The sequence below is a fragment of the Otolemur garnettii genome, unplaced genomic scaffold (assembly GCF_000181295.1).
Source record: "Otolemur garnettii isolate 467f Iridium unplaced genomic scaffold, OtoGar3 scaffold00001, whole genome shotgun sequence".
Lineage (NCBI taxonomy): Eukaryota > Metazoa > Chordata > Mammalia > Primates > Galagidae > Otolemur > Otolemur garnettii.
Genome location: NW_003852396.1, coordinates 45858833 through 45871015, shown reverse-complemented (window position 1 = coordinate 45871015; position 12183 = coordinate 45858833). Strand labels below are relative to the sequence as shown.

The following is a 12183-nucleotide window of genomic DNA, read 5'->3' as shown; positions in this document are numbered from 1 at the left end:
ATTCACATACTAACAGTTTAGATTCCACACTTTAACATGAGTTCAATGTCATTATTTTTGTTTTTTTGCATCTCACCTACGAGTTCAGTAGTCATGAATTTCACAAGTAGCCTGTTAATTGCCTCTAAAAACATCCAAACAGTCTGGGCATGGGGGCTCAGCCTGTAATTCTAGCACTCTGGGTGGCCAAGGCTGGTGTATTGCTCATGAGTTCAAGACCAGCCTGGGCTCGGCGCCTGTGGCTCAAGTGGCTAAGGCGCCAGCCACGTACACCCAAGGTGGCGGGTTTGAATCCAGCCCGGGCCACCAAACAACAATGATGGCTGCAACCAAAAAATAGCCGGGCGTTGTGGCGGGCTCCTGTGGTCCCAGGTACTCGGGAGGCTGAGGCAGGAGACTCGCTTGAGCCCAGGAGTTGGAGGTTGCTGTGAGCTGTGATGCCACGGTACTCTACCCAGGGGGACAGCTTAAGGTTCCCGTCTCAAAAAAAAAAAAAAGACAGGCTGAATCTCTACTAAAAACAAATGAATCTGGCCAGCCTCAGTGGCTTATGGTGATAATCCTAGCATTCTGGGAGGCCAAGGCGGGTGGATTGCCTGAGCTCACAGGTTCTGAGACCAGCCTGAGCAACATCAAGACCCCATCTCTTAAAAAAAAATAGCCAGGCAAGTATCTCAAGAATGGAAGAAAAAGTATCCAATGTACTGTTTTACTATGAAAACAATTTATAGCTTTCTTATGAAAGAAAGCTATAACCCAATTATAGCCCAAGAAGAAGGGGAAAGGGGAGAGGAAGAATAATTGGTGGGACCACGCCTACAGTGCATCTTACAAGGGTACATGTGAAATTTACGAGGTGTAGAATATAAATGTCTTAACACAGTAACTAAGAAAATGCTGTGAAGGCTATGTTGAGCAGTTTGATGAAAGCATTTCAAATTGTATGTAAAACCAGCACAGTGTACCCCATGATTGCATTAATGTACACAGCTATGATTTAATTAAAAAATAAAAAAAAAATAGCCAGGCATTGTGGCAGGCACCTGTAGGCTCAACTACTGGGGAGGCTGAGACAAGAGAATTGGGCTTGAGCCCAAGAGTTTGAGGTTGCTATGAGCTGTGACGCCAGGACACTACTGAGGGTGGCAAAATGAGACTCTATCTCAAAAAAAAAAAAAAATGAAAGCCAGACTTTAGAAGATCTCTTGGAAAAAAGCCTCCAGGCAGTTGCAACAGAAGAGGAAAGGCTCTAAGGATAGATCAGAAGAGTGCCTGTGGCTGGAGTGTTTGCAAATGGGGTTAGAAGAGGGGAGTGGCAACTCATAAGGCCAAGCTGTGGGTTTGAGTTTTTATTTATATTTTAGAGACAGGGTCTAACTCTGTGACCTAGACACACACCATCACCCTGGATTTTTTCCCCCCCTTTTTTGAGACATGCCTAGGCTGGAGAGTGCTGGGGCATCATCATAGCTCACTGCAGCCTTCAACTCCTGGGCTCAAGTGATCTTTCTGCCTCAGCCTCCTGAGTACCTGAGACTACAGGCCCACACCACTTTGCCTGGCTAATTTTTAAATTTTTTTGTAGAGATGAAAGTCTTGTGATTTCCCAGCCTGGTCTCGAATGCCTGGCCTCAAGTAATCCTCTGGCATCCGCCTCCCAAAATGCTGGGATTACAGGCTTGAGCCAAGGCACCTGGCCTGGATTTTATTTTGAATTAAGAAAGCAGGGGAGTAACAAATTAATCTATATCTCTCTATATATAGATATATTTTTTGTTTGTTTGTTTGTTTGAGACAGAGCCTCAAGCTGTCGCCCTGGGTAGAGTGCCATGGCATCACAGCTCACAGCAACCTCCAACTCCTGGGCTCAAGCGAGTCTACTGCCTCAGCCTCCCGAGCAGCTGGGAACACAGGCGCCCGCCACAACGCCCGGCCATTTTTTGGTTGCAGCCATCATTGTTGTCTTGGCCGGCCCGGGCTGGATTCGAACCTGCCACCCTAGGTCCATGTGGCTGGCGCCCCAGCCACCTGAGCCACAGGCCCCGAGCCTAATCTATATTTTTAAAAGCTCACTTTGCTAGGTGGGGAATGGGTTATGTTTAGAGTGGGAATGTGAATAAAAGCACAAACAGTTGATACCATTGAGTTGCCCAGGTAAGAGATGATGGTGGCTAGGATTGAGGGCAGCAGTGTAAATGGGAGAAGGGAATGTCTTTATGATACACACTCTAAAGGAAATGAGATAAGCTTGGTGCCCACAGGCCAGTGGTTAAGGCACCGGCCATACCAAGGCAAGGGGATTCCAACCCAGCCAGGTTCTGCTTGACAACTGCAACAAAAAATAGCCAGGGGGTTGTGGTGGGCGCCTGTAGTCCCAGCTACTTGGGAGGCTGAGGCAAGAGAATCGCTTGAACCCAAGAGTTGGGGGTTGCTGTGAGCTGTGTCATGGCACTCTAGAGGGCAACACAGTGACAGAGTGTCTCAAAACATAATAAAGGAAATGAGAAAGGGGTCTAGCAAATGGGGTTCTGTTTAACTAAAACAAAGGGATCTGGAGTGGTAGCTAGAGTCAGAGGTCAGGATTTCGAGTCATGTTAAGTCTATGATAACTATTCCATAAGTGGACTAAAAAATATATAAATTTGTCTAGTGATAAGAATGCATCTTTGCTAGGACAAAAACCCCAGATTACCCAAACTGAGTACCCAATTTGATTGAAATTCCTAATGCTTTGGGAAAAGTTATTCATCAAACTGTTAACAGGTTAAAAGAGAGTGGATATTTTAGTACCTATTCGTTTTTCAACTTCTCACCAGTTAAACTTGACTGAATTTCACAGGCCTCCCTTAAAGCCGGGGCCATGCTTACTTTTTTTTAAAACAAGCTGCTTCAGGGGCGGCGCCTGTGGCTCAAGGAATAGGGTACCGGCCCCAGATACCGGAGGTGGTGGGTTCAAACCCGGCCCCAGCCAAAACAAAACAAAAACCATATATATATATATATACACAAGCTGCTTCATTTGCCCATTCTTTGGCCCACTGTGTCAGCATTGGGACATTTTTGTAAAAGAGCTTCCACATTGGTGGCTCCCTTTTCTCAGTTGAGGCGCCTCATTTTCTCCCTCGCTTTTGCAGGCTTGTTCCATAGGCTCTTCTCTGCCTAGCACTAAGGCTGATTCAAATCTTTGAGGCCGGGTCGTTGCCGTCAGTTAACTCTTCCCCTGGCAGATGAGAATTAGAAATAATAGATGGAAGCGCAGGTTGGGTGGGGTACACCGCCATCACTTCCGTGTAACTAGCAGTTATCACAGCGTACCGTGCCTGTGAATTTCCTAAGGGCAAGGACAGACTTTGAGGGATCCATCCGGTGCCAAGACAAAACTTGGCAGGGGCTAACGAATGAGCGCTAGCGTATAACGGATCACTCCAGCTTTATTGGCTCCAAGCTTCCCGCCCCACGACTGGAAACTACAATCTCGGCGCGGGTACCACTGCTCTCTCTAGATGCGACCGCAGCAGCGAACTTTGATCGGAAGTCGGCTCAGACTCAACTTCCCGCCCGGGCCTGGAGCCTGACCAAAACCCGGTGCATGCCGGGATGCGCGTCCGGCCCACGGAGGAATCCAGAGCGGCAGTGAAAGGCATTTCGGGATGTGTAGTCACGCGAACGCCGGTAGCTGAGCAGCGTGGCTCCGCCTCCCGCGTGCGAGGGTACGGGACGTGTGAGGTCACTTCCTGCGTGCCGGGTGGTTTCCTGCAGCGTTCCGAGACTCGATCTCTTTTTGCTGCTTGCCTGCCGCCATCATGGGTCGCATGCATGCTCCCGGGTGAGTGTGGGTACCGAGCAGGATTGCGGGGCTAGACCAAGGGGGTCGGGGGAAGAAGGGAGTGTGGGGAGCGAGTTGGGAGGGGTGTCCTGGGGTGATGTAGCACAAGCCGCAGTCTCACACCAAGATTGCTTCTGTCCTCAGAAAGGGCCTGTCCCAGTCGGCTTTGCCCTATCGTCGCAGCGTTCCCACTGTAAGTAGCGCGCTGGGACCGGGGAAAAGCCGGGGATGAGGGTGGCCTCTTGCTCGGAAGAAGGTGCACCGGAGTGGGACCTGTGCGTACGCGGAGCGCGCCTTTGCGGGTGGAGGGGACCGCTGTGCTCGCCACAGCCTCAGGTTTTTCATCCTAAGGCCGTTTTTTGTTTCACAAACAGTGGCTGAAGTTAACGTCTGATGACGTGAAGGAGCAGATTTACAAACTGGCTAAGAAGGGCCTGACTCCCTCACAGATCGGTGAGTGTTTGTGTCTAACGTAGCCCCTTCCGCCTGCCTTCCTGCGTCTTGAAGGAAATTATTTAGCAGAGTCCAAAATTTAATGAGCATTTACTGTGTGTAGGCTTCTAAGGCACTTTACAACACCGACTTCATTTCCCCGTTTTGATTTGCGGAAACTGAGGCACGTGCAGTTAAATGTTAGCCCCAAATTATACGACTATTAAGTAGTTAGAATTTGCTACGCAGTCTTCCACACACTTTCTCAATTTTAAATGTGTTTGAATCTCAGCGGTGTGTAACTTTGTGCAAGTGGCTTCATTTAACATATATTTGCCTGTTAATGTTAATGAATGCAGTTCTGGGCCCTGAGAATACACTAGTCCAAAGAAAAAGGAAAATATATCTGCTTGTGTGGATCATACAATTCAATCGCGTTTCAACACATGCATACAAAAAGAAAATACATAACAGACCTTAGGTAGCCAGAATTAATTTGAGTTTTAAAAGAAATGATATAAAGTCTTTGGATGAATAAAAGTTCTTCCTAAATATTAGCTAGTTTTAATTGTAGTATATATGGACTTACAGGAATTCTATTGATTGCTTTGGTCATCTGTATTCCAGCAAGCTCACTATGATGATGGTTTTCCAACATTCGCAGTTTCCACCAGAAGGGTTTTCCTTAGTGTTGGGTAACCTTCCTTGGATGTCTGAGTGAGCTTTGGTACATCTGTTAGTTTGGAAAGTGACTTGATCAAAGCCTTTATGTTACAAGCTCTGGTTTATAGTTTGGTGTTGGAAGTTACAACATATGATTCTCTTTTCAGGTGTGATCCTGAGAGACTCGCATGGTGTTGCTCAAGTACGTTTTGTGACAGGCAATAAAATCTTGAGAATCCTTAAGTCTAAAGGACTTGCTCCTGATCTTCCGGAGGATCTCTATCATTTAATTAAGAAAGCGGTCGCTGTTCGAAAGCATCTTGAGAGGAATAGAAAGGTAGGAGAATAAAACACACTACTAAATAAAACTAATTGCTTGTATTAACTTATTTCAGTAAAATGTAATACATCTGATTTCAATTATCTGAGGTGGGCTAGGGTACAAACTAGTGAGCACTACAGCTGCTTTGAAATAAAAATTCTACCAGAAGAGATTTTCTTTGGCTTTGGTGCCCCTAAATATAGTATATCCAGTTGGATGAAAATGTTAAGAGTATGGGGGTGCTTTGGGTTTTGCTTTTTTTTTTTTTTGCAGAGTTTTGCAAGTTGTTCCTATTAAGTGTTACCTTGGAATCCTAAATAATCTGGCCACATGAACCCTAGTCTTTGATTCTGTTACAGGGTGTTGGATAACTTTTCGTCATAGAAAGTGCGTGAAATCTCTACATTCCTTTGTTAAACTAATGTTTGATAAAATATTTAGTCATTTTGGGTGGTGGTCTTGAATTGTGTTGGTTTATTTTTAGGATAAGGATGCTAAATTCCGTCTGATTCTGATAGAGAGCCGAATTCATCGATTGGCTCGGTATTATAAGACCAAGCGAGTTCTTCCTCCCAATTGGAAATAGTAAGTATGGCCTTTTTTGTTAACAAGAACAGGAATCAGCCAGATAGTAAATAGATGGCAAATATAATAAAAGGCATATTACAACTATTTCATGTCTAGTGGGTCACATGTGGTTATTCTTTCTGCAATGGTAGGGGGTAAGCAGCCACAGACAGCATAGTCAAATGGGTGTGGCTGTGCTCTATTGAAACTTTTAGACAAGCAGAGGGATGCAGTTTGCAGTACACTTGTTTAGACAATGAATGAACAAGCCCCTTTGACTCCCTTTTAGGTAGTGGGTACTTTGATTTTCCACCTCTGCTCCCAGGTGTTTGTAGTTTTTTAATTTTTGCTTGAAATGCTCACTATGATGATTGATTTCCAAACATTTGCAGTTTCCACCAAAAGGTCTTTCCTTGTGTTGGCCAGTTCTTCCTTGGATGTTTGAGTGAGCATCTTCATTATGCTTGAGCACAGTTTTCAGGAACTCAGTCGGGTTCATTATACATAGTTGGGGATTATTTTAGCTGGTTAGAACTAATTCCATTAGAAGGGAGATTGTGTGAATGGACATGGAGGACCTGTATTAATCCCAATACTCTCTCTCCCTTTTTTCTTTGCAGTGAGTCATCCACAGCCTCTGCCCTGGTTGCATAAATTTGTCTATGAATTCAAACAATAAAATCATTCTTTAACTAAAAGCATATTTTCTATTTTTCTGTAAAAATGTAGTATGTAAGTGGTACATATGTGTGCATCTTTTTTGTAAAGTGTTTCAGCTCAGTTTCCAGTTTTATGATTCTTCAGTGTCCATATATTGCATCTCTTGACTGACTCCTTAAACTAGTTGAGTAGCTTATAATCTCATAGGTGGTTTCTAAGTATTTTTTATACATTTGATATTGATACTGAGATTTGTGACACATTAACCCCAGTGTAGCTTCAAAAATCAAAAAGGAAGGTAAGACAGTCTTTGTTATGGAGGTGTATATATCAGGTCTTGCTGGTGAGGCTTAAAGATGAAGGATGGGTTGAGATGGCTCACACCTGTAATCCTAGCACTCTTTTTTTTTTTTTTTTTGAGACGGAGCCTCAAGCTATCCCCCTGGGTAGAGTGCCATGGCATCACAACTCACAGCAACTTCCAACTCCTGGGCTCAAGCGAGTCTCCTGCCTCTGCCTCCCAAGTAGCTGGGACCACAGGCGCCCGCCACAACGCCCGGCTATTTTTTGGTTGCAGCCGTCATTGTTGTTTGGCGGGTCCGGGCTGGGGATTCGAACCCGCCACCTCAGGTGTACGTGGCTGGCGCCTTAGCCGGTTGAGCCACAGGCGCCGAGCCAATCCTAGCACTCTTGAGAGGCCAAGGCAGGTAGGTGAATTGCTTAAGCCCAAGAGTTCAAGACCAACCTGAGCAAGGGTGAGAACCTATCTCTACTAAAAATAGAAAAATAGGTTATTGTCATGGATGCCTGTAGTCCCAGCTACTTAGGAGGCTGAGGCAGGAGGATGGCTTGAGCCCAGGGTTTTGAAGTTGCTATGAGCTAAGACTTCATGGCAATCTAGCCTGGGCAACAGAGTGAGACTCTTGTCTCCAAAAGAAAGATGGGGGGTGGATTCAGGGAACATTAAGCAACCATAGTTGTATCTGGAGCACAGAGGGTTAAGAAAGAACTATTAAAAATGCACTCAGTTCCCTGAGCCTTACAACTTTTAGATAGGTTAAAGTTTCTTCATCCAGGTGTTGTCAGAGTATTAAATTCTTAACCCAATGGGTTAGGTCATGTAGGTATTCCTGCTTGGACATGGGAAGTTCTCCAGCAACAGGAGAAAATATTTCAGGGTAGTTTAAGATCTGTAAAGTGGTTAAGTTATCTGTATGGCTTGTGCTTGTTTACAGAACCACTTTTCAGGACTCAGAGTAATCGTATTTGTGGGCTTGAGTCATTGTTGCGGAACATTTGTATGGTCTTTGTAGTAAGCGTTTTTACTTAGCTTTACCCTCCAATAGTCAGGATTGTTTGAAATCATACCATTAGGCAGAGTCCTTTGTGTTGTTTTTTTTTCTTGTTTTTATTTTCAGAGTCCTTTGTTTTTAAGAGATTAGCATCTTAACTAGCAGAGACAGTTCAGTGCATGCTGGGCTCTAGGGCTACAGATCTGTTGGCTCTGTTCTGCAGGACAGTTCATATATTCACCTACCCAGCATACGTGCTGGGTGTGGAAACTTGAACAGGTTCACAAGGGAAACAGTCCAGTTTATGTTACCAAATCTTAACTACCTGTAAGTGATTAATCCCTTCTTTTTGTGTTCATTTCTTTTTAAATAAATTTCATAAGCCAATAAATAAACTTAATGCAATAAGGCAAACATCTCCAAGATTGAGCAAGTAAGTAAAATGCAAACTGTTAAGCAGCTAGATAAATTATTAGTGAACTCAGACTCTAGACCAAAAATTAAGTAGAACCCTTGGGATTCCAAAGCATTTTTGTGAGATAAGACAACTGAGTTCTCAAACTTGCCCTGGAAAAAGTACAGTCATACTCCCCTTGGCCATCTGGTGACCATAGTGATACTTAGCCAGGAGGTATGTAGTACTTTTCCTAGGATGAGCGAGATAACTTGGCTGTCAGATCTCTTAGGTTTTCTTAATCTTGTTTTTTTAATTATAAGAAGCATTACACATTTACAATTCTTGCCTATAAGCCCACATAATTACTGTAAATGTTAAATATGATTACAGTTGAGGATTTTTTTTTTTTTTTTGAGACAGTCTCGCTTTGTTGCCCTTCATAGAGTGCTATGGCATCACCATTGACAGCGACCTCCAGCTCTTGGACTTAGGTGATTCTCTTGCCTCAGCCTCTCTATCAGCTGGGACTACAGGCACCTGCTACAATGCCCAGCTATTATTTTTTTGTTGCAGATTGGCTGTGGCCAGGTTCGAACCTGCCACCCTTGGTATATGGGGCCAGTGCCCTACTCACTGAGCCATAGGCACCGCCCCAAGTTGAGGATTTCTTGATTTTTTTTTTAAGAAAATAAATAATATGCATTAAAGAAGCCTGGCATGGTGACTCACGCCTGTAATCCTAGCACTCTGAGAGGCCGAGGTGGGTAGATTGCCTGAACTTAAGTTTGAGACCAGCCTGAACCAGAGTAAAACCCTGTTTTCTAAAAATAGCCAGGCACTGTGGCAGGTGCTGTAGTCCCAGCTACTTGGGAGGCTAAGGCAAGGAGATCACTTAAGCCAAGAGTTTGAGGTTGGTGTGAGTTGTGATGACATATCACTCTACTCAGTAACAAAATGAGACTCCGTCAAAAAAAAAAAAAAGAAGTTAAAAACCACCAACATTCTTCTAAGTGTAGGTAGGGGTGTCTTGGCTTTCAGAAACAGGTCTGCCACTTGAAGGCTGTGTAGTTAGGGGCAGTGAAGGGGGAATATGGGTGAACTTTAAGAATCTCTAAATTAGGGCAGTGCCCATAGCTCAGTAGGTCAGGCACCTGCCATATGCACCAAGGCTGGCAGACTCAAACCTGGCCTGGGCCAGCTAAAACAACTGCAACAACAAAAGACAGCTGGGCATTGTGGCAGGCGCCTGTAGTCCCAGTTACTTGGGAGGCTGAGGCAAGAGAATCCCTTAAGTCCAAAAGTCTGAGGTTGCTGTGAGCTGTGATGCTACAGTATTCTACTGAGGGCAACATAATGAGACTGTCTCAAACAAAGAAAAGGAGGGGCAGCGCCTGTGGCTCAAAGGAGGAGGGTGCCAGCCCCATATACCAGAGATGGTGGGTTCAAACCTGGCCCTGGCCAAAAAGCTGCAAAAGAAAAAAAAAATCTATAAATTATCGTGAAGATTACATGAGGTACTTAACTTTTAGTAGTAATTAATTCATTTGAAGAGAACCTTAACTGCTCCAGAGATCTACCTGCCTTTAGATACTGGAAGACATACATCCAGTCTTGCGGCATCTTGATTGTACTACATATTTCATTGCTGACTGTGGATACTTAGTATTCTAATGAAGGTGCTATATACTGTAATTTGATGTTATCTCAAGGTAAATTTGCAGCAGTGAGATTTCAGGGTCAGAGGGTATGTGCATTTTATATATTTTGTAAAACTTCTCAGAAATGTACTGATAAGTACTGAAAAAGTACATGAAATATCATTTTCCATATTTCAAAGTTATTTTTTGTTTAGATTAATCAATTTAAGGAGAAACAATGAAATGTTTTTATATACATTTATTGCTAATGAGTATGTTTAATTTTCATGAGTTCTCTTTTTGTGCCACATTCTGTTTTGTTTTGTTTGGGGGGGGGCAACATTGTTACTCGTAACCCTTATGCATGCTGTTACCAATTCTGTCTCTTGACCTTGCTTGTGGTATTTGTGCAGAAGTTTATGAATTTTTTTTTTTTTTTTTTTTGAGACAGAGCCTCAAGCTGTCGCCCTGGGTAGAGTGCTGTGGCATCACAGCTTACAGCAACCTCCACCTCCAGGGCTCAAGCGAGTCTCCTGCCTCTGCCTCCCAAGTAGCTGGGACTACAGGCGCCCACTACAACGCCTGGCTATTTTTTGGCTGTAGCCATCGTTGTTTGGCGGGCTCGCTGGAACCCGCCACCTTAGGTGTATGTGGCTGGCACCTTAGCCACTTCAGCCACAGGCGCCGAGCCGAAGTTTAAGAATTTTATTGATATTATCCCTAACAAGCAAGGTTTTTTCCCTAGCAATCTTTGTCTCTAGTGATCTTTTTTCTTTTTTTGTTATTTTTAGTGACAAATAATAATTGTGTATATTTATGATGTACAAGTGTGTGGTTTCAATGTATGCATTGTGGAATGGACAAATCAGGCTAATTAGTCTGTGGTGAGAACATTTAAATCCACTCACCCCCATAAATACGTATAACTGTCAGTTTAAATTAAAAAATAATTTTAAAAATCTCTTGGCAACATTGAAATATACAGTACCTTATTAACTATAATCACCTTGCCATGTAATAGGTCAACTGAAAGTGTACCCTTTGACAAACATTTCCTTCCTCCCATATCCCATGTTGAAAATGACAGAATTTTATTCTTTTTAAAGGGTGAATCTTTTTTTAATGGAGTATAACTAAATTCATAATTTTTGTCTATCTTTCCCTTCTATTTAATATAGTATGGTCTTCATCTGTCTTCCAGACTTACATATTTATTCGTCCTTTAAAAAGTTTCCATATGCAGGCAGCACAGGTGGCTCAAAGGAGTAGGGCACCAGCCCTGGAGGTAGCAGGTTCAAACCCAGCCCTGGCCAAAAACTGCAAAGAAAAAAAAAGTTACCATAAACAGATGTACATTATTCATACAATCACACCTATGTGTGAGCTCCTAGAATTTGTTGGTTTCCTTCTATAACTATTCTCTTCCTGGAAAAATCATTTTTTCAAGTCATAGGTGTCCATCTCTTTTTTTTTTTTCTTTTTTTTTTTAGAGACAGAGTCTCACTTTGTCACCTTGGGTAGAGTGCTATGGAGTCACAGCTCACAGCAACCTTCTGTTCCTGGGCTTAGCCAATTCTCTTGCCTCAGCCTCCCAAGTAGCTGGGACTACAAGTGCCCGCCACAACGCCCGGCCATTTCTTTGTTGCAGTTAGGCTGGGGCTGGGTTTGAACCCGCTACCCTCTGTATATGGGGCCAGCGCCCTCCTGACTGAGCCACAGGTGTTGCCCTCATTTTTTAATCAAAGTTTTACAAATACGTGGTTTTAAAAGGTGTATCATTTTATAAGATATAACTAAAACAATCTTTGCCAGATGCAATGGCTCATGCTTATAATCTTAGCACTCTGGGAGGTGAGGCAGGAGGATAACTTGAGGTCAGGAGTTCAAGAGCAGCCTGAACAAAAGTAAGACTGCTGTCTACAATAAATACAAAACTTAGTGGGGCACATGCCTGAAGTCCCTTCCTACTTAGGAGGCTAAGGGAGGAGGATCACTTAAGCCTAAGAGTTTGAGGTTGCTGTAAGCCATGATGATGCCACGCCACTCTAGCTTGGATGACAGATTCTCAAAAAAAGAAACCAAAAGTCTCTTCCCTTTTGCAGCCCCACGAAGATCAGGACTTTAAACTCAGCTGTTTTTCTAGCACATAATATGCCTTATTTCTAAATAACATTCTTTTTCAAAATTAAGGTGAAATTCACATAAAAGTTCCACATTTTGAAGTGAAGGATTCAGTGGCATTCATAATAGTGCACAACCACCACCTCTATCTAGTTGCAATCATCCCATCACCCCAAAGCAAAACCTCATGCTCATTAACCAGTTATCCCCATTTTTCCCTCCCCTCAGACCCTGGCAACCACTAATATTTCTGTTTTTTTTTTTTT

The 12183-nt window shown here is 43.5% G+C and overlaps 1 protein-coding gene and 2 non-coding genes across 3 annotated transcripts; all 3 read left to right on the top strand.

Annotated features, from left to right (window-relative positions):
* The first annotated feature begins 3668 nt into the window (after positions 1–3668).
* RPS13 (ribosomal protein S13) lies at positions 3669–6508 on the top strand. Its single transcript, XM_003781140.3, has 6 exons — positions 3669–3826; positions 3971–4019; positions 4201–4279; positions 5089–5258; positions 5728–5828; positions 6431–6508. Exons 1-6 carry the CDS (start codon positions 3804–3806, stop codon positions 6462–6464), a joined length of 456 nt encoding a protein of 151 aa, XP_003781188.1. The 5' UTR covers positions 3669–3803; the 3' UTR covers positions 6465–6508.
* On the top strand, positions 4891–4979 carry LOC111724779. The gene has a single exon (XR_002773005.1). It is a non-coding gene; the product is annotated as a small nucleolar RNA SNORD14 (small nucleolar RNA).
* Positions 6170–6259, top strand: LOC111724780. Its single transcript, XR_002773006.1, has one exon. It is a non-coding gene; the product is annotated as a small nucleolar RNA SNORD14 (small nucleolar RNA).
* Positions 6509–12183: the final 5675 nt, after the last annotated feature.